At 47.0% G+C, this 22,846-nt stretch overlaps 2 protein-coding genes across 3 annotated transcripts in view; both read left to right on the top strand.

Moving 5' to 3' along the window:
* Positions 1-3,520, top strand: part of LOC126574641 (uncharacterized) — a 13,385-nt gene extending 9,865 nt beyond the window's left edge. For both annotated transcript variants that reach the window (XM_050234960.1, XM_050234959.1), the window contains one exon: positions 1-3,520. This exon is cut by the window's left edge and continues 793 nt beyond it. The gene's annotated coding sequence lies outside the window, so the exon portion shown is untranslated.
* A 10,812-nt stretch (positions 3,521-14,332) lies between these two features.
* On the top strand, positions 14,333-16,942 carry LOC126574657 (protein lin-28 homolog). The gene is given in 4 exon segments (XM_050234980.1): positions 14,333-14,447; positions 16,377-16,549; positions 16,551-16,726; positions 16,792-16,942. Coding segments are annotated over 4 exon segments (615 nt in total).
* The last annotated feature ends 5,904 nt before the right edge of the window (positions 16,943-22,846 follow it).

The raw sequence follows: 22,846 nt of genomic DNA, 5'->3' as shown, positions 1-22,846 counted from the left end.
ACTAGCGTTGGACGAACACGGGTCTGCGAGAGGAGGTATGGCGAAGGGGGCCGCACCGGGGGGCGATGATGCTCATGTTTCTTGGGCGGCAAGAAAGGGGAGGATGGAGCGGGGTGGGTGGCGATGCAGGCTGATAGCTAAGGAGAGGTGAAGAGAAAAAGGTTTATGTAAATATGATGATAACTTCCTTTCCTCCGCTATTCGCCTCTGCATCGCCATCCTCCACATCATCCCCATGCGCCCCCCCGTCCTTTCCCCCCCCCCCTCGCTGCGCGTGGTCCACATGTGATTAAAGCGAACTTGTTTGGCGGTTAAATGTGTTTTCGTGTCTTTAACTACCCGGCAATCTTAGGCGATAGGCGATAGGTGATAATAATAATAGTAGTAGCAGTAATAATAGTACTAATATTCTAGTAATAGTAATACTGATAGTGAGCCAGCTAAGCAAGTGAGTGTATGCGTGTGTGCTTGTGTGCGTGCGGAGATAGAGCAAAAGGAAAAGAAAAGGGAAGCAAGACCCCCGCAGAAGAAGCCTGTAGATAAAACGGAAACGCATCAAAGATCAAAATTCGAAGTCTGATAGTGTATAGAGAAGGAGGCAGGCAAGGGTGGGCCAATGAGGGGAGAGAAGGGTAGAGGATTCCCATGGACACCGCACACGCCAGCCGCCCACAGAGACTGATATGCTAGTTTCGTTGTTGTTTGTTGTTTTGTTCTTTTACACCGCAACCGAAAACACACGCGCAACCAGTAATCCACCATAGGGTGGAGAGGAGAGGGCGCAAGGGAAGTGCAAAGAAAGAGAGGAGTAATTTGAGGGCAAAGAGGGTGTGAAGAGGAAGAAGATGCGCAAACAACTCTCCACGATCTCTGGATGCCGTGGTGGTCAAGGCGGTCAAGAGAAATTGAAGACTAAATTATGCTGATGAGCTGATGGTGATACTGAAAATGATGATGATGATGATGATTATATTGGTGATGCTATTGGATGATGATAGTGATAGTTAAGAGTCGAGCCGGTGGAATGATTTTTTGCTTTCCAACTGCAACGCGAACGTCGCGTAAGTCAACACCTTATAGTGTACTACAGAGAGAAAGAGAGAGAGGGAGAGAGGACAAGGATACGGTCACCCGGAACTGATTATCTAAACAACAGACAACACTCGAACAGACTCTCACACAAAACATTCACTCACAGACACACGCAGATGTATGCGTAACGGTTGATGAGGGGAGATGTAATTGAACATTACAACTTATAGCTGAAGATCGGTGCTTTTCCAGAACCCGGAACCCCGCCCGTCCATACTGCCTGTGCTCAGTTTTGGCGCGGGCGGGAAGGGCTCTAATATTATACCTATGATAACTCGAAGTAAGAATTAACACACAAAAAAAAACAAACAAACAAACAAACAAACAACTGCTAGCTTAAGGGCGCTGAGAAAAAATCATTGAAAAAGGAACAAAAAATGAACAAAAAACAAAACATAAATTTAGGAGATAAGCAAGAGCAGCAGCAGTAAAAGCAACATGCAGATGACCTGATGCAGAGCAGAACACATATGGGTGCTATTTGACTAGGGACAGACAGGGCATATTTATCTAAACCGAGCATAACTGATATTGATGATGATGATGATGATGAATCCTCTAGCCAGCTTGCGCTCTGCTTTCGGTAGCCGGAAGACGAAGGAAGGGCGAGAGCGAGTTTGTATTTTTTACACTATTTTACAAATCTGCTCCTGGCATGTGAGCTCCTGGCGGTAAGCGAACCAGGATGGATTGAATGTTGTTTTTGCCTCACTATTTTTTGTGATAAGTGAAAAACGCGATCCCTATTCTACCTACTGTTCTTCAGAACTGATCTCTCACATCACCAACCCCCACAACGCAGCAGCAGCGCAGCGCAAGTTGAGACTGATTGGCGTTGCACTTCCGCTAGCCACTCCACTGTTTAGTAGATGCGGTTTTTCCGTTTTATTCTCTCGTTTTCCCGCGCATCCGCGAAACGGCTTTTCTTTCAACCAACACCTATTAGAGGCTGGGATGCGCGAACGTGTCCCGAGAATTGAGTTTTTTTACGTTTTCTTTTCTTGTATCAATTCTTAGCTATTTTTCCTATTTTTGAACGCTGGAGTTCCTGTTTTGTTGATCTTGTTTTCGTTTTTATTTTTCGTTATTTTCCATTTTTTTTTGTATTGTTAGTCCATAAGTACCAGTAGTAGTGTTCCGCTGATATGCAATAGAGCGGTGGGAGCGGAAGGAAATTCAGCGGAAATGGTTACACGCATCACGAAGATGAGTAGAGTAGTTAAAGAAAACGTAATTTAATAAAAACAAAAATGCAAAATAACAAAAAACACAAACACATATAGAAAGAGAGGGGGAAGAAAGTTTAAAAAAACAACATAAAAAAAGGCAAACAAACATGGACTATCATCAGGCATATTGTCCTATTCTTGCGCTCCCGGGACCCACTCGGCTTTTTCCCGTGCGCGGCACGCAAAGTGGTCCATTTTCAAAACGCGTTTTCACCCCTGCGCTGCCCGCGTTGTATTAGAAAGAGAAGCGGGAGTATGTGGAGCATAATGTAATGAAGTTTGCTGTGTTTGCGGCAAGCGCAACCGACTGATTAATTTGAGTTTAGCGTGTTAATTTTTATCCTCCAGTTTTAAGCGACCTTGTCCAGTTCAGTAGTAGCTTCAACCGCGCACCGCTCACAGCATTTGAACTGTTTTTTTTTTCCTGTCGGAGGCTCCTAGAGCAACAGATGGGAAGCAGCGCGCGTGAGGGAGCCTCGGTGTGTGCGTGTTATCATTCGTTAGCGGAAAGTATCTCAACAGTAACCTCCCCCCCCCCCTAGTGTCTCTTTGGTGGCGTTTCTTTGTTTTATGTGTTATTCGTGTTTATGGCCGGAGTAGAAGGAGAAAAAAGAGGACGAAGTAGGCGAAAGCAGCAGGCATAACACTAAACTCTCATGCAGGAAGCTATATACGAATGCAACGCAAACAATGTGGAATATTAGCGCGATAGGGTAATTAGTGACTAGTGTTAGGCATTACGATACGATACGCGAACGGAAGGTGGAAAATAATTAGCTTAACTCTCGTAGACTCGTAGACGCCGAACTTCGGGGGAAGACAGGGTGAAGAAGGAGAGCAACACATCTACACGAAAACACACCGACAGACATGTATGGATCGCCGGCAGGGTTGATATTGTATAGAGAGCGATAGGGAGCAGGATACGAGGGCGAACCGTGGAGCATCATGTTGCAATATGTGATGTGATGAGTAGTGATAAGCTAAGGAGAGAGCTGAAAAACTGAAAAAAAAACTGGAAAGAGTACGATTACCTAACGATCGAGCGTGCGCCCGCGTATCGATAGGGAACGAAAACATACATACAGACACACCGACACAGACACGCACGCTACCTAACTGATAATAATTTAAAAAAAAAACAAAAAACAAGAAACCTATGCAGTAAGTACGGATTACATTTACGCTAATCGTTAAGTGCGGCTCGTGCGGCGAGTGAGTGGGCTGGTGGGGCAGGTGGGAGAGGGAACCGCCCGCCGGGGGTTGCTGGTATCAATCGCAGCCGCGCGTGCCCCTTTCCTTACCTGCCGAAACCATCGCATGCGTGAATGGGAGAATGAATGGAAAGAAAAGAAAAAAACTCTTTATAAAAATACAGAAAGTCTTTACCGATAAAATTTCAAACCGCCGCTGTTACAAATGGGTTTTCTTTCATGTTTTGCTGTTGTTGTATGCTGCTTTTTTAATGGCAAATGAAAACCAAGTTCATAATGTCTTCGTAGACCTTTTCTAGGCAGCAAGAGATAAGGAAAAGGATAAGGAGGCCGTTTTATGCTCGGTTTTATGTTTTAACGAAAAATCCCTTTTTTCGTCAAAAACATAACGACAGTGTCCTCTGGCGGTGAGTAGCTGAAACATGTCACTTGAATTGAGTTTGTGTACGACATTGTTGTCGCACGTCACTACGGCGTTTCTGGGTCATTCATTTCTCTTACCCTTTTCGTGTTCTTACTGCGTACCAGCTCATCTGATTTCTACAGAGGTGAATAGACATCACGCTCATTTATGGTGCGAATAGCAAGGGATGGCACGTTTAATTAAAGATCTCTGTTAATGGAACTGCACGGGAACAGTTGACCGCCTTGCTATTCCAGCAATCGGATTGCGGTTAGCTTTATGACTCCCCGGCGGAATAGCCACAAAACATAAAGTGTTTGCGATAAATCTGTTAAAAAATGCTCTTCTATTTAAATTTAACAACGAAGTGCAATTAGTCAGCGAATATAGAAACAGCGCATCTACGTATAGTAGATACTCGCGATTGTAATTCGTTCTGGATTCTTCCTTTTCAAACATATTACTTGGAAACCATTGCATTGGTTTCTTGTACGATTAAATTTATCCTGAAAATTCTACGGCAACACGGAGTATAAAGAGTTTGAGTTCGAACATAGCCGAACAGCAGTTTCAACATAACTATCGATGCTTTCCGAGTCCGTTTTCGATGCCAAACCGAGGATCCCACGTCCCACAAGTTCACACACAGCAACGCACCCACATTCGGAGCAAATTTTCACTTTCATCCTTCCGCTGCCACCGGGATTCGGGACTCCGATTCGTGTGTCGCGTGCCCCCTAGGCCATTTCATCGCCCCGTTTGCCACGCTTGTGTGCGAGTTTGTTCTTCCATTTTACATCCTTCGCCCCTCGCGTGCGGCAATATTCGGGACGGCCGATAAACGAATCGATGACGGGACGGTCCCTCGGTAGGACGCAGGCTGTGAGTGCGTGTATTTGCATCCCTGTAATGTTCCCTTCGCTCCCTTATGTTTCAACTCCCGGCCCACGGCAGGAGGAGGGTTCAGCCCTTAGAACGAGGGGTTCCAGTCGCACCCTCTCGAACGTGGCTCGAACTTGACGTTCGACCGAACCACCAATTCGACGGCACGAGGTAACACGAGGAACATGAGTCAACAACGGGACGACAGCAACGAGAGGGTGCCGCATTCAGTGGTGCTGTTTGGCGCTCGCTAAAAAACGGACCAATCACCGTGAGCCGAGCCACGTTTGAGGCACTTTTTTACCATCTCGATTTGTTCGATGCAACCGCCCCGTTTTTTAGCGCCGAACCAGCCGGAGACGGGGCTCGCTGGAAACAAAATGGTTTCCAGAATTTTTGGACCGAGACCAGGTCCTGTCGCGGGACCACTTTGGTGAGGATGATCGATGAAATTGTCATCCGAGGAGGCCGTGCCGGAGTGAAGTGCGATGGGCGCTGTTCGTGTTAGGCTAATCCAAGTAACCTCGAAGAACGGTTCTCAGCAAGCGGTGTTTCTGCTGATGTCAAGTGCTGCGGCCAGCAAAGCGTCCTTCGATTAGGGGGCGCAATTGGGCACGTGACAGCCTTTCAGAAGGAGAAATCGAAATCGGAGAATGAGTTAAAGAAAATATTGAACCTTTCGAGGCAGATGCCGAACAGTATTAGCGGGCAGATGCAGCGAATACAATTTTACAATCATTCCTCCTGGTCTCTATTTTTTCCTAATGCTATTTCGAACTGTCCTCTGGATCCGATTGATTGTTTAATGTGAGTAAAGATATTCCGTTTATTCTGTGTTCAAAGGTAATAACTACGTTTTGACGGAGGCCTTTCAACACTCTTTACGCATGAATGCAAGATGGAAGGCACCAATTTACAGTAATGATGGATATGTCCTTCAATTGTGCACATGCGCACTAACGCACTTCAATTTTCCTTTTTTTATGTTTTCATGCGAACCAAAATGGCAATAAAGATGTGGAGAACGATTCAAGCTTTCGAACACCGTTTCTTTGCTTAATTTAATCGATGTACAATTATGTTTTTAGCCAAATGTTTCAAATACTAATCGTTTTCTCAATTAAAAGCAGAAACTCTGTCTTTTATTAATACGTATCCAAGTGACAGACATTATGTTGAGAGTTAGAGTCCCTTATTAGCGATAGACAGCTTATTAATTAAAGAAGGCTTCCTCAGCTTGTCGTTCATATGATATACCTTCGAATATTTTTTTTTCCTACCATCCAAGATACAACGCACTTGTACATATTCGTTAGCTGCGTTTACCTCCTTATAGGTCCTACATTTGTGCCCGTTCTTGCCCATGTTGCATATGTTTTTCTTTAGATAACGATGGTTCTGGTTCTTTAGATAACGATGTTTTTCTTTAGATAACAGGAGAAACTAATTATCTAACAAAAGAATATCGATTTCCATTTCTTTGAAAATATTCTCTTCAACCTTCGTCCTAATTCCAGGGAGATCCCCGTTTATAGGTGTTTTTTCATCAATTTAATTCATAAACACACTATCTATTGCCCGAAGAACGTGAAAAGCTATTATCGTGCCTATCATTTTTAAAAATTGCTACCATTGTTATAAAGTCCAACTAAACGTTCTTGTAGAATGAGGTTAATATCTGAATGTTTTAACGCTTATTGCTGGCTTACATTATCGTCATTATTTTCATTTTCTTCCTATCGATAAATGAGTTCCGTCGTGGCTCGTGCCCATCCAAACCAACGAGTTCACATTTGGCCACCCCAAACACAATCCGCTGGACACAGCTGCTGTTGCTTCCGTCTGTTGTGTCCTGTGTACGCCTGCGTCGCTCCATTGCAACCGATGCAACGCATCCTGCCGCGTTCCGTGCCCAGGAGCAGCGAGTGCCAAAGCGGATTAACGCTTACGATCGAACGTCCGCATCGATTGTTGGTCCGGTCTCGCAGACGACCGATGCCCACCGTCCATCGTCCCTTTTATGTTGCGTTCCGCATGACGAAAATCCCGAAAAATTCAAAAGACATCAACCATCGACAGCATCGGCACCAGCACCAAGTGCACCAGCTGAGATGGTGAATGGTCCAGTTCGAACGAGAGGGAGAAAAGGTGAGCGAGAGAGAGCGAGGATGTAATGAGGACCTTTAAGGACCAAACATCCGCTCGGACCGTGCCAGGGGCTCGTGCGCTGAGGTTAATTTTCCGTTATTTGTATTTTGTGTCTACCTTGTGAGTAATATTTTCATATCATCGCATTAACAGTTGGTCATCGATCGATCGATCGGACCCGTGGTCACCCCACGGAGCGCCCACTAGGGAAAAAAAAACAGATTGCAACGAAACAGAAAAAAACGGGACCAGGGATAAAAATCTAATTGCAATCCATGAAAACAAAATCATAACAATCCTCCATTCATTGCGCGATGCGGGAGATTAGCAACGGGCCCCCGGGTCCAGCGAAGCATCAACGGTCAGACTGGGCTCCGTTCGTTTGCAAATGAGATCCGACCGGCAACTGGCGACTGGCGACGGCGATAGGGATCTAAGAGGGGCACATCGAGTGCATTAATTCCGCCGCCAGTAGTCCGATAATTCGGACATTGATTGACAGGAGCGACCGAGCGCCTTATGGGTGGTTCCTATACAGTGGTGGGTCCCAACTCAGCATGACGTGAACTGCTTGTTTTGGGTGCTTGACGTCGTCCACTGACGACGCGTAAGAGTGTCAATTAGAAATGGGCGAAAGTGAAATTGACAAGGGTTACGGTACGGGGAGTTCCACGGACATGTTGTTCCTTCTCTTGACCATGATTTGCATGCTGGCATACACGTGTCGCCCACAGCACGGCGCCCTGGCGTCCGGACGAGCTCGGAATTAGGTCACTCCGGGTGTATCCGTTACAGAAGCGGATATCCTTCGGGTAAGGATTGAATTATTTGAGCGAAGGTTCGATGGTTGGTGAAAGAGAATCCTCTCGATGGTACGCTGGCGATGGAGAGACAATGTTGTGTCATTGAAGATCGCGGTATCGTATCGGTTTATGGTGACATCCGCGTTCTTTGTTCTCTGTCCGCGTTCTGTCTATGAATGGCTGGTGCTAGGAGCAGGGTTTCTAGTTTGTCAGCGAACCACAATTGCTCGTCCATGAAAAAGAAGTAAAAGCCCTGGAAAGGAAACATCTAGAAATGATCGATAGCTGCGATTCAACGTAGTTCATATATCGATATCTTTCAATAGTAGCGCCAATGCATTTTTTTCTTATGCTAATGGTACGGTAGTAAAATTCTCTTTCGGCTTGTTAGCATGTAGTGAACCTGTTGTTTGAATAATTGTCATATTGAAGAGATACAGCGGCATTTGTTTCAATTATACTTTATTTATGATTCCATCGGACATCGGCGCTGGTTCTCTTAGAATAGTATCGTTCGATCTATGTTTTTGTATCCACTTCATCCAAAAATACCTTTGAAGATTCCACCGATGCCTGCGATAATGGAGGCCCAATCAACACGACCCTTCGCCTTTGCAAGAATTTCTACAAGCTCGGGTGGGACGGTGAAATCCTCCTCGGCTTCAGTGCTAGCTTCAACTGCTGCACCTTCTTCCTGCGGTTTCGGTAGAGCGCTGGCGAAGGCAACCATCGCAATGACTCCCAGTAGGACGAGGGCGAGTGAGAACTTCATGTTGACCGTTAGTTGGAGTTTGGATTCGTACTTGATACTGAATGAGGATCGAGCAACGTATTTTATACTACAATTCCTTCGCTTTCTCGCCAGCTGTTGCAAAACGACCAACACAACATTTCGCAAAGCTTCTCCCTCGAATTTGACCATGAGAAGCGTTTCGCTTTGAAGAACCGGCTACGCTTATTTGGTGGTTATTTTCCTTTTTTTCTACAGAAGAACTCATATTGAATAACAAAACCCATCCAATAGTATATAGAATATTGCACCCGCCTCAAACGAGCTCGCCGATGGTCCGTTTGTTCAGTTGCAAATGGTACACGTTGCCACTTGTTGGATGCTTCTAGAATCTAAGCCCTCCAAGGTCAATCGGAATCTCGTCTTGATGACAATATAGTGAAAAAGACTTTCTAGATTATTCATTTAACCCTCATCGGTTCTTTGTATGCGCGCGCATACAATTTGGTTCGAAAATATCAAATTATTCAAAAATGGTTCGATGAAATTTTCTGAATTTCTCCAAAATAGATTTATTTTGATCATAGAATAGAAATATATCACTAAAAAATTTAAGGCATGTGTAGTATCGCCTGAGAAGAAATAGTTACAAATCGGTTCTTGTGTATGCGTACGCATACACATACATCCGCCATATGTATTTAGCCGAAAAAATCATTTTTGAATCTCTGAAAATATGAATTCAGGTAAAAAACATCTATTGTCCGGTATGGTGAACGAGTTACTCAAATTTGAAACTGATCGAGCAATATTTGGAGCTACGGCGCCGTTATAAACCTTCAAGCGATTTCATGGTTGCAATCGATATGAGGATCTAGCGGAACGTTTGATTAATGATGAATTCTGATCCATCAGAAATGTGTTCTAAAGGTGCAATAATAATTTGAACACTATCTTTAAACTAGGAAAAAATGTAACAGTCGATGAAAAGTTGGTTCCATTTCGAGGGTGATCTCCGTTCCGTCAAAATAATCCATCAAAACCGGCCAAATATGGCATGGTAATGGCATGGTTTTATGTGTTTCGAAACTCAATACACAAATTTATAAATGTCGTGATCGATGCACCGTTTCCAAAAGCAACTTAGGACTTACTGTTTTGGATTTGAGGAAAGGAATATGCGATAAGATTATAATATGCAGCCATGGCATGATCATCAATATGATATTTGCAGCAGATCTGCCAAAAAATGGAGAAAAGCGTACTTTTTCAAGGTTTTTCATATTTTTCTTAAAAAACATGATTTTCTATTTGCCGGTTTAACAACGCAAATTTTAGAATTTTTGACACGTAGTAATTTTTTTTCAATAAAGAACATTCCAATGAATAAATAAAAAATATCAGAAGTGGTTAATTTTTGTTTTGGATTTTTTGAAAAAGGTTGGAAAATTTGTGTATGCGCACGCATACACAAGAACCGATTCGATGCAATTTTCGAGGGACCGATGAGGGTTAATGTATTGATATGAAAATATTCTTTGCAACAATGAGAAGTTTAGAATGAAGAAAGACGAAAATAATTATGTTTTTATAAAAATCCAATGTGATCGATTGATTGGATTGATTTGATGTGTTGGCACATTTTAAAATCGGTTGTACATCAATATTCGATCTCCGATTTTACGTTGAAATTCACCATCATACGCCAAGTTAGGAGTTCGAAACCTCATGAAAGGCAGTGTGTAATTTCCTGCTTCAAGAGAGGACGGCAAATACCTTCCTAACTTTGTGTTATTATTAAAATATTTTTGTATTATAGAACCAGGAAAGGAAACACTATGTAATGTTTTCAATACCCTCGTTAAAACGTTGTTCACACATCGATTTCTTTCAAAAACGATACACTGGAAATTGACGGTTCTCGTATTTTCCATGGCATTCAACCACCGTTTATTGATCAATCCATTGGAAACCGTAACTGCACTTCCTCTAGCAATATCCTACGAAGTGAGACCATCGATGACCATTTTGACGCCTGCCACTACTTTACCCCAATCAATGCGCCGACCATCTGCCTTTGCTATCATGTCGGAAATCAGCGGAAGTAGGATGTCTGCTTCAACTTCTTCGACAGCTTCAACTGCTGCGTCAGCACCTTCTTCCTGCGGTTTCGGTAGAGCGCTTGCGAAGGCAACCATCGCAAGGAGACCCAGTAGGACGAGGGCGAGTGAGAACTTCATGTTCACTTCTAAGTTGATTCTGCTTCAGAACTTGATAGTGAATGTGGATTAAGGGCCCTATTTTATACTATCATTCCTTTCCATACTCGACATCTGTTGTAAAATCGCCCAGAACATCATGGGTTTCTTCGGCACAAAAACACATGACGTGTCTTTCGAATTTGACCCTGAAAAGGTACGATAGTTTCTTCCAGACGTTTCGATACGGAGATTCAGATACGGGCGTTTTTTTCTCTGTCATAAAGTACACAAATTCAAAAACACAACGCAATCAATAACATACAGAAATGACAACCTAGCGCTCTGCCGCGTTTGTTCAGTTGAAGTTGGATCGAATGCCGGTGCCGAAGGGAACCGCAGGGCACACCAAGGTCAAGCGCAAGATTGTCTTGAAGATAACATTCATTTTTCTGTAGCATCTATCAGCGACTCATATTTATTTCAAGCAACATTTTCACATCGCGTCAACTTTCTTTTTACGTTGCTTAATATTTTAAAATTCAAGTCTTGTCACTAGCGATTACGTGGAAAATTGCAGCATAAGGACCTATTTGAATGCTCCGGAATCATTACCATCAGCCCGAGTGGCCGAAAGGTGATCAAACCAAGTACTTACATACGCCTCTGAGTCTTGCATACTGTCCACAATGCACGGAGCCCTGTTATCGTGATCGAGAGGAGAGTTTTCAGAAGGACATTGTGCGTTGTAATGACGATCTCACTGTCGCGCAGCGCATGAAACTCGTCCGTCTTCGGTGAGCTGGGTATTTCATTAAAATGGCAGCCGAATGCTCAGCCCGTAAAGTCTTCTTAAGCCTTTCGGATGGACAGAGATGGCGTGATAGGCACAATTCTAGATGGAGGAACATTAACGCCAAATTGCGGGAATTACGACTTGGAGGACGACGACGCTCGATCGCGTGCGTTGGCTAAATGTTTTGCGGCAGGCCAATACCGCTCTTCGCATGCAGTGCCTAATATGTAAATAAGTCGGAAGATACAGCGGCTTTTGTTTGAATTATACTTTATTTATGATTCCATCGGACACCGGCGCTGTTTCTCTTAGAATAGTATCGTTCGATCTATGTTTTTGTATCCACTTCATCCAAAAATACCTTTGAAGATTCCACCGATGCCTGCGATAATGGAGGCCCAATCAACACGACCCTTCGCCTTTGCAAGAATTTCTACAAGCTCGGGTGGGACGGTGAAATCCTCCTCGGCTTCAGTGCTAGCTTCAACTGCTGCACCTTCTTCCTGCGGTTTCGGTAGAGCGCTGGCGAAGGCAACCATCGCAATGACTCCCAGTAGGACGAGGGCGAGTGAGAGCTTCATGTTGACCGGTAATTGGAGTTTGGATTCGTACTTGATACTGAATGAGGATCGAGCAACGTATTTTATACTACAATTCCTTCGCTTTCTCGCCAGCTGTTGCAAAACGACCAACACAACATTTCGCAAAGCTTCTCCCTCGAATTTGACCATGAGAAGCGTTTCGCTTTGAAGAACCGGCTACGCTTATTTGGTGGTTATTTTCCTTTTTTTCTACAGAAGAACTCATATCGAATAACAAAACCCATCAAATAGTATATAAAATATTGCACCCGGCTCAAATGAGCTCGCCGATGGTCCGTTTGTTCAGTTGCAAATGGTACACGTTGCCACTTGTTGGATGCTTCTAGAATCTAAGCCCTCCAAGGTCAATCGGAATCTCGTCTTGATGAAAATATAACGAAAGAGACTTTCTAGTTCTCACTGAAGTTGGGCATGCCGTTTTAAATAACAAACATCTTTTTTTATATTATATATATTACGAGCTGGGCCGTACTTATTATGAGAAAGAGAAAGAGACAATAGAATAGACAAACAAACACCTTTTCATCGCTAAAAGTGACTGGTCATAATGATACACCTTGAAATTCGATTCTGTAAACTGTTCTGTTGCGTTAAAAACGTCGAGTTTTATGCCCAAAAAAACCCATGTTACGGTGAAGTTTTAATAATCTTCTTTCATTCGAAGAAAACGGCTGCTGAAAGTTATTTAGTATTCTGAGTTGATTTATGCAATAATCTCCATTTCCACTCCGCAGTCACTGACTGACCCATTTACAACTCCGCCACCACCGAAATTGCGGCGACACGTGGTCAACGTCTTCTCGACGCTACACCGCCTTGCCTTTGCGTCCTCCTCCCGCGGCACGATTTACGCAATTCGGCGACACGACCCCGGGAATCAAAACAAACAACGGATCCACAACAAATGTCCGGATCAAAACAGAAACGACCTACGGTGGGGGCCACCGTGGAAGCGCGTAGAGCCAGTGTCGCCAGTAGCATAACATCATCACCACCAGCATCTCCATCTTGGCTCTCCATGCGTATTGGTGGCCTGAACGGTGCATGTGTTTTTTGCTGGCGATGACGACGCAATTCCATCGGTCGGTCGAGTTAAAAACCAAAGTCCACGCATCGTAGCATACATTATTTAGAGTATTCTGCGGTAAACGAAATGATCACTATCAGGAAAATGTTTATGGACTCACAGAAAGGGATTGTAGACGATCTAACTGATTAGCAGCTTCAACTAAGCTTGCAAACAAACCGCGAAACCCATTTTTTGTATCTCAAACAGCAGTCTTGGACACAGTGAGAACGTTTGCTTCCCGCAGTAGCAGACAAACACGCACGCGTGTTAGTCTCCATCAAGAACGTGCCCCATTCATTCATTGGTCCCCCAGTACTCCGGAGGCCTGGAATGCGTGCTGCTAGAGCATTGCAACATATTCTTCACCATGGCGATGGCGTACAGAACCGAAAGGCGCAGGTCCGAGATAACGGTTCGTTCGTTGGTTCGTTGGTTCGGTCTTTCGTTCACCACTTCTCTCGTCGTCTCCATGGCCCAAGGGGCCCTTGGTGCGATGGTGAAGCGCGAACGGGCGCGCTTGCTGCGTGGCGTACGCACCGCACCAAGCCACGTGCTAAGGGCTACGCACCGCACCGGAGATGGGCGACCCTCTCGCTTGGCCTCAAATTGGTGTCCCCTCTCCCCGTCTCTCTCTTTCTCTCACGCATACTCACAGCCACGAACACACAAACTTGCCGAAAAAAAACTAGGGGGCTAGGGCCTTGGATTCAACCGAACCGCGTGTTCACTTTTCACGCGGCCTCGTGACAACACGCATCGTGTGCCTTACGCATCTATATCGCGTTTTTGGAGACGCTTTTCTTTGCCTCGAGTGAAAGAGATAGAGACAGAGAAAGAGAGAGATAGTGAAGGAGTGAATGGTGTTGGCCCCCCCAAAAAGAAAAACAAAATCGTTTCCAAAATGTGGAGAGCAACGTTTGTGGAGACGCGCTGGCAGAGCCAAAGTTGAATGGAACCTCCGTTACGTTACGGTGCCCAACGGTGGTAGTGTTGTTGCCTCAGAGGTTTGGGTGGTTTGTTTACAATCTCTGCATTCCTTGGATTCCTCTCCAGGAGGAGGAGGAGGAGGAGGAGGAGGAGGAGGAGGAGGAGAAGGAGGAAGAGCAGTAGAACGGTGTTGAACGGTGTTGCAGCAACCAAGTGCTAACGCGTTAATGTGCTTGACAATGGCGAAGGATACAACGGCAACGACAACGACAACGACGACGGTACACGAAGAATCGGAGCAGGATCTAGAAGGTGAGGCGCCGGAGTTCGGAGGTCATCATCCGGACACGAAGCATCAAGAAGGTCTGGAAACCCTCGGCCCCTTTGACCATTCACGCGGAACAAAAGATCAATCTTCCACGGCGCTTCTGGGTTCTTCTTGCTCGAGGGACTGCCACGGTGACTGCCTTTGACGGTGCACAGACACAGATGACACAGAAACACATACGTTGGTCGATCGTTTAGTCTCTATTTTTGGCTCCGAAGTCGGTGAGGGTCCGGATGCCGGAAGTGACAATGATCGGAAAGGTCATTGAAACACTAGGAGTGAGAAGAGGAAGAAGCAAGAAAGTGAAAACCTAAAGTGAAACTGCAGGTCAACTGCAGTGCGTTCTAGAGGTCTAATCGTATCGTGAATCGTTTGCTGTTCTGGTACGTCAGTTCCGTTTTATTTTTGCTCCTCCGGATTTCCGGAAGTGATCTGCAGAGAGCGTAAACTGTCAAACCGAGAGTAGCTTTCCCCTTTTGGATTCCAATTAGTAGGCCTCGAACACAAGGCAGTAGCCAAGCATCATTAGCGACCTACTCTGATCACCATAAAGTGCCCATCCATCAATTCGGTTGTCTCAAATGAAGCTGCAAATGGATCGTTGGGTACGCCTCTGCCATTACCTTCGCCACGAATGGCCACAGCCAGCATCCAGCCGGTTCCCTCTTGCCTGTGCGCGTATATCTTACGAAACATAAACAACCGTCGAACAATGGACCAGGACCGAGGATTCATAATTGGAAACCACGTTGCAAAACACGGGCCGCACCTGAGGGGAAAGGCCACGCCAGGGACGACGACGACCTGCAACTGTAGCGATCTGTGGTCCCCCCCCCCCCCTTCCTCGGGGGAAGCTTCCCGAAATTTGCATAATCCTTTATTAGGAAAATTAGAACCTGTTTTCCTCCGCATCGTCTTCGGCGTCGTCCTGGGTCTCTCTGGCAGGGTAGAAGGTGATGAGGCGCAAATCCTGTTCGCTGTTCGCTGGACGCACAGCGAACCACCCTTTGTGCTGGGCCGCGCGGGGTCCGTAAGTTTGTCTTGGCGCATTTTCGTATCCGCATCTCCTTGCTGTACACACCCCGGAACCCCATTAAATCTCACCGTACCGGTGGGCTTGTTACACGCTTTTCAATTTGAAGCAACTCCGGGAAATCGGAGGGAAGCAAGCAAGCGGACGATGAGGACAAGATGGCAAAGAATCGAGGAAGGATGTGCGCGCGCGCGCACATGCCAAGCACTAATGTGTTTCTAATCATAATTTATTCACATCCTTGTAAACGAAGGGCCCGGAGGGCATTCCTTGGGCTAATAAGGTCGTCCCGGTCGCTGTGCCGTGCAGAACAGGTTTCCGGTCCCCGGTTCCTCGCCGGCATCGAGGACTGCTTGTAAGAGGAACGAGAGGTACGGCGAAAGGCAAGTGCGTCCCGCCAAGTCCTTGGTTTGTGTTAGTTACGACGACGACAACGACGACGACGACGCGAAGAATCTCCTCAAGCACACATCGGAAATATGAACTGCTGGACGGCAATAGATGCGAGTGCGAGCCGCGCGGTAAACGGGAATTGTATGACGAACTGACGGCAGGGCGATGGAAGGCTGTCAGAAATGACGAGTTCCGTGGGCCACGGAAGTACCGTTAGGTATCGTTCTGTGTGTAGAAGGATCGCGAACGAAAGGATCCATTTCAGAACTCGTTTTACCTGCCTTTCACCGAACCTTTTGCTCAGGAATCCTTCGGTCCCCAAGGGGATAAGTGAGAACAAAGGGACGAGGGACCGCTTTCTGATGTGACTGAGACATTAAGCCGCGATTTTGTGACCTCTCCCGGTGCGCGGTACGCTGGACATTTTGAAAGATTCTTATCGTAACAATCCGTTTTCGTGGCAAACGCTGACGGCTGATTAGCATATACTAACCCCCTGGCTTGGATCTGGCTTCTCCAACAACAGCACAGCACGTTGGACCACGGAGAGGACGCTGCAAATGGTTTAACGTCGTGAAGGGCTGGGGCTTCATCACACCGGACGATGGCGGTCAGGAGGTGTTTGTCCATCAGGTACACGTCGTGCGCTGTCGATTGAATATCTGGACCATATTCTCATATTCATTATTCTCTCCGCTTATAGAGTGTCATCCAGATGGGAGGCTTCCGATCGTTGGGCGAGAACGAAGAGGTCGAGTTCGAGTCGAAGCTGACGGGCAAGGGGTACGAGGCGACCAGAGTTTACGGGCCATCGAATGCCGAGTGTAAAGGCAGTGACTTCCGGCCGTACAGCAAGAAACGGAGGTTCCGTAAAGTGCGGTAAGTGAGTGGAGTCATCGAGTTTCGCATCCAGTGTCCTAATTGTGCCACGTTTCCTCCTCCAGGTGCTACAACTGTGGAGAGTTTGCGAATCACATCGCATCCAAGTGCGCCCTCGGTCCACTACCGAAGCGGTGCCATAACTGCAAAAGCCAGGACCATCTGATAGCGGACTGTCCGACGAAACCGCCACCGCCACCGCCGGAATCCAATTGAGGGCGGTTTTGTACGAATGTTACATTTCTTATTAACTCACTTAGCGGTCTTGGCCTGCCACAGAAGATTCCACCAAGTCGAATTTTGGGAGGCCATCGGCCATGTGAGGCGAATCGATCGCCGTGCCAACTTCTGAGCTGATCTGATTTTGTCGCAATCCATACATGATGATGAGGGAACCGGATACTTAGTCGTAGTCGCAAACACCGCGTTGTTACCCTCGCCGATGCGGAATTTCGAAACACGGAGCCGTTATGCGCCGTTATCCGTTATCATTTAAACCAATTTCAAAAAGTCGAGCAGCTTCTGTTTAGTGAGCCAGGTTCGCTGCTTCCACTGCTCGAAATTGTCGAGCAGTTTTGTCGGGCTACTCCGCCGATTTGAACGGAACGTTACGGAATAGAGGCCGAGCTGGTGATGCTACCACCAAGGGACTGCGTCAGGGGGATGGGATGGCTTGCCTGCTCTTCAACTTCCCTAAGATAGTCCCTTAGAATGGTTTCGCCATTATTGAGGTAGAAAAGAGGAGCCCCAATGAGCTTAGGGTTTCGGATGCTAACCTTATTTGTACAGGCATTTTTTTCTTTTTGGACAAAGCAGTACCTGTCCATTCCTTAACCAGCAGCTCAAACACTCTGTGCTCCGGCAAGTAACGAGCACCACAAATCAATACCTTCACGTAGCGCGCGCAAGTTGTCCTCGTTCCACATCGAGCCTAGTTTTAAGAGCGAACAAGTATCGTTTAGTCCTTAGTCCTGGACCAAATAGTCGTCAGAGTACTTTAAGATAACCAACTGTACATAGTATAGGTGCAATGGTGAGCCAGGTAGAGGCGATTGGGGGTTTCTTTCAACAATTTCACTAGCAGCAAAGCGAATGCGCAGCAGTGTTTCAACAACGAACAACGAATCATCAGGCAGGCAGGCTAATCTAGAAGCCACCATCACGCTCCATGCGGTGGCTCTTCTACCTCGCAATGAGCCACAATGGACCGCAGCAACCTACCTTTGTAAGAAATAAAATGTAAGCCTATCATAGGCTAAGAGCGTACCTAATTGTGCATCCAATGATTTGCCACACCTTTTTCGTGCATCGCGATTGCTCCATTTCATCGATTATTATCAATTGATAGGCCCCCGGGCCCGACCTCTCCCCTCGGAAGTGCATCGCACTGCCAGCGTTTCTGCCACATTGGCGCAAATTTCCCAACCATTCACACGTGTGTTGGTTCGTTTGCGAGCGTGCCTCCTGGCTCAATGGTCAATGGTTTTTCATTACGGTAATGCGATGGAACCCAGCACCTCACACACTTTCCAATCATCCTGATGATGCAGCAGCAGCAGCAGCATAGAGCAGCATAAGGCCGCGCACAACACGCGGAAGCGACGCTGAAGAGCGATATATTTAAGTACCCGGAACGCCTTAAGGACTCTTATCGCGGGTACTCGGGGGCCTCCCTCTCGCTAGCTGTGGTTGCGCCACGGAACGGTACGCTGAAGCACGGACGTGAATGCGAAAAATGGACCCCCGGAAAGACGGGAACGGAGGACATCATCATGCTGCTCTCATCGTGCGTCGATAGATCGATCGAGAAACGGTTCTCGTGAGTCGGTGTGTTTTGTCAAAAGAAGCCACCCCGAGATACCGAGATATGTTGGCTTCGGTGCTCGCGAAAGTGCCACAAGATATCGACAGAGCATAGAACATACATCCTTACAACGCAAAGCCGGGCAAAGCAATTGACCACAGTAAAGGGGTGTGAGTGAAATTTGGAAAATTTGAAACATAAAAACCATATCGTGATGTCGACTCATGGAGCAGCTCCCACTTGCCTTCCCTCCGACCCGCCGCAAAAATTTATTATCCTCGCGACACATAAATCTATGGGGCAAAAAAGTGGCGAAAAAAGTAGCGCAAAAAAGAAAAGAAAACCAACCGGGCGCACCCTGACTTCCGGCAGAATCCACTCAATCCCCCACCACCCCAATCCCAACCTTAACCTTGGTTCGAGAGTTCCCGCAAGGCTCCCAAGTGCATGTGTAAAGGCCCCTTGGAAGGTGGATAAGTTCCGCTTTGCTTATTATATTCTTCCATTCCGCTTAGCTTGCGGTTGCGTGTGATCACCCCCCACTCCACCCCAGCAACCACCCACCATGGCAGGCCCCATCCATCGCCATTGTGTTGTGCTTTTTCGATCCTTCACCATCCTTATCATTATCCTTCCGTCGATGGGTCGTTTGTCGTTTGCTTTTCTTCTTCTGCTCCTCTTCCCCCTTTCTTTGCTCTCCACCCCTTGGGACGTTGAGGACCGGGGTGCACTCGAGCACGGTACGACGTTGACAACGACGCGATGCTCTACACGGACCATCGAGCACAGGGCCTTTGCATACCACTTTCCTCTCGGTGCGCTCGCTCGCTCGCTTGCTCGCTCTGTAGCTCTCTCTTTATCCTGCTACTGATTTGTGGTGCCACCGTTGAAGTACCTTAATCTCTTGGTTGTGGGGAACAAGATACCGGCGAACGGGGGGGGGGGGGGGGGGGGGGGGAACGGAATGATCCAAGGGGGATATTGATGAATGGGAGCGCGCGCGACCAGCGAGAACATAATGGACACGTACCTTCTATACCTATAACACGCTGTAATGGTTCAGGTCGCGTACTGTCATGCGATGGGCAAGTTACTTTCCTTCAAAAGGCAGCCACTTCACTGGGAACGAACGAACAAGGACGGCGAAGCGAGGCTTCTTGTCGTGAAGGCGCGAATCCAGAAAAATGAAATATGCTCCTTCGCGGATCGTTTCATTGTTCACCTCGCTTGCTCGCTCGCCCGGTGGCTTATTACTAGCATTCATTCAATCAGCATTTTGCAGCTACACAATTGAAACACTAATAGAGTGATGTGACGTAGTGGTGAGCGTTAGAATGGAGGAGAAATTCGCTACAAAAACAGGAAGTGATCTTGGAATGGTTATAAAAGAGAAAACGAAATTATAAAAATACGCAAAAAAGGTCTACAGATGTGACCAGAGATGAAGGAAAAGTATCATAAAGATGGTGAAAAGTGATCTTAAGGAGATTCTCATTCTTAAGGAGAGAAAAAAATATCCATAAATGTTCTCATACAAATATGCTGAGAATATTACATCATGATTAAGATGTGATGCGTTTTTGGCAGACACTTTTTAACAAGTAATGAATTTTACGAACTTTAGCAAAGAATGAATAAAAGAAAAATAAAAATATTGATTTGAGAAACATCTTTTGAACCAGCATAACTCAACCGGACAACCAGCGACAATTCAGCGCATTCTTTGATGGTTCCGTATTATTGCAAAGGCAACTCAAATTGAATTAAAATAAATGAAACTTGCCGCCTAAATGAATAATAAGCGAATTTGGATAACAGTTAGTTAAGACTTAGTTAATTTACTTAACTAATTAAACTAATGACCTTCTACAGTTGACTGTTAAGTAACAGAGCTCATAATGAAACGAAGTAAAACCCCTTCTCTCCTCTTCTCTGCACTCTCGTTCTCTGCCGCTGATTATGTGTACCTGAATGGATACGCAGTAAAGCCGTTGCTACCGCCACTAGCCAGAAAAGAACTCAATCTACTGATGCTGGTACTGCTGCTACCGACTGGTACCGCGAGTGTGTGCGCTTGTGGGTAACGGAAAGCGCATTCCGTAGCACAGCATAACCCACTCCCGACCGACCCCTCCGCATGTCGCACAAGAATGTCAAGCCGCTGGGCACTCCGTGGTACCGTCACCAACCATCGTCATCGTCATCGCCGCAACGGACGAGCCTCATCCCTGGCCGAGCGATTCCAGGATCAAAGGCCGCTACTACTACTGGCGCAACTACCTGTTTCACGTCGCCGACGCCCCCTTTCTCGCCACCAGGGGCGTTGGCCAGGCGGGTGCGAACGATGGAATGCGTTCGTTGGAGTGTTTTTAATTCTTCAAAAATGTCTACTATTCCTGGCTCGCCGCACGCAGGCACGGCGTCCTTCTCATCGTCATCGTCGTGCGTCCTGGCCGTGGGATTCATCTTTCACCTTTTACCTACGCTGATTCTTGGGCTGCACTCGGCCCAAGCACTAGAGGCGTGGTAGATAGCGCACGGGGTGCCGGTTGTACTACTGTAAATCCCGGTTTTCCACAGCTGCGTGATGTTATGCAACTATGCTACTGCCCGCTACCATTACATCCTACATCCGGCATGCAATTCGTTTCACCTTTAACGAAGGTGTAACGAGACGGAAGCGTAGCAATTGGCTAATCAATTGTTTATCCTTTTAATTAGTTTGACAAACGACAATGCGCTTGCCAAATCATGTGCTTTGACCTCACAACGCTTGAATCAAAGCAAGCATGTCAAACCATCGCGCAATCCACGACAATCGAAATCCGTCGCTGTTAACCCGCTCTGTGTGTTCCGCTGAAGGCCATTTCAATGGCACTATATAGAGTGGTCCCTCGTCCAACCGACCGACCGGCCAACCAACCGGTTGACAACCGGAAGCCGAAGAAGAATCGCACGGAACCGAATTTTCCGGCCGCACCCGTCGGATAACCTACATATACGCACGCAAGTCCGCAAGTGTTCCGTTACATCTCCTTCGAGACGGTGTGAGAAAGAGAGTGAGCGACAGAGAGAAAGAGAGAGAGAGAGAGGTGGTTTACTTGGTTAAAGCGGGGTCAGGAATCACTAGCTAGCTAGCTAGCGTGCGAAGGGCGTCGTGAATCTCGTGAAACAACCAAGAGTGCATCCGGTTGTGGAAGACGCGCACATGCGTTATCTCTCAGCTGCGAGGAAAGAGCGAGAGTCTCTCTCTCTCTCTCCTCACAAAAGGACGAACAGCGAGTTGATAAAGGAGCTGGCTGACTGATACGAGGTCCACGGATCGCGTTCCGATAGTATACAGCTGCGAGCTGAGAGTAGAGAGAGCGGGAGAGAGAGCGCGCGCGAAGTGAATCCCTATGCGAGAAACAACCCGATTCGTTCCCACCGACTCCAACGACGACGACTTTGATGACGATTCCGAGGATGATGACGGTGGCAACGAAGACGATTACGCCAGAGCTACAACACAAGAGACCAAATCAGCGCTCCGCTCGGCTCGGCACGACCACTGCGCTGCTGCTGCTGCTGCTGGCTGCTGGCGGCTGCCAAACTAAATAAATAAAACTATTTATACTCTCGCCGTGGACGGACGTCTCTCTATCGAATCCGGGGTACGGTCCTGTGTGTTCCGCTTTTTTCCACCACCACCACCCGTGACCGCGGTAGTTCGATCTGTGACTGTGATCTGCGATTGGTTTGTGCACGAGAAATCGAGGAGGAACTGGGTGCTGGGCAGAGATGATGGTGCTAGAGACAGTGCGTGACGTGACACATCGGAGGGTCGTCGTGGTTGACGTTGTTTAGTGGCCGCGGTTTTATACGTGCCAGGCAGCGCCGTGGTCTTCCGCCAACGCAAACGGGTGTGGTGCGTGGTGCTGTGTGTCTACGCACGCGTGTCCGGGTCCGGGTCCGGGGGAACACTCCGAGGATTTTGTTGGCATTAGCTGTCGAATCGAGCATCCAAGCACTCCAGGACCAGGTTGACGGTTAGCGTAGTAGCCATCGCCCGCCCCCGGTGAAAATCATGTAACGAACACACAGAACGACATCCAGCAAGCCATGGGCGAGCTTCCGGTTCCGCCAGTGCGTCAGGTGCCCGTCAGGACGATCGAGTGCGCCTTGATCCCAGCTGTTGCGACACTGCGGGTTGGGGCGGTGGCCACCGCAAATCCTTTTCCAGTTCGGTTGCTCCCGCTTTGCTCTCTTTATTTGTTTTTCTCACTCTTTCCACTCTCTCTCTCTCTCTCTCTCGCTTTCTTATTTCCGTTCCATTT

Source organism: Anopheles aquasalis, chromosome 3 (genome assembly GCF_943734665.1).
Source record: "Anopheles aquasalis chromosome 3, idAnoAquaMG_Q_19, whole genome shotgun sequence".
Lineage (NCBI taxonomy): Eukaryota > Metazoa > Arthropoda > Insecta > Diptera > Culicidae > Anopheles > Anopheles aquasalis.
Note: the sequence above shows the minus strand (reverse complement) of the source record. Positions and strands in the feature narration are given on the sequence as shown.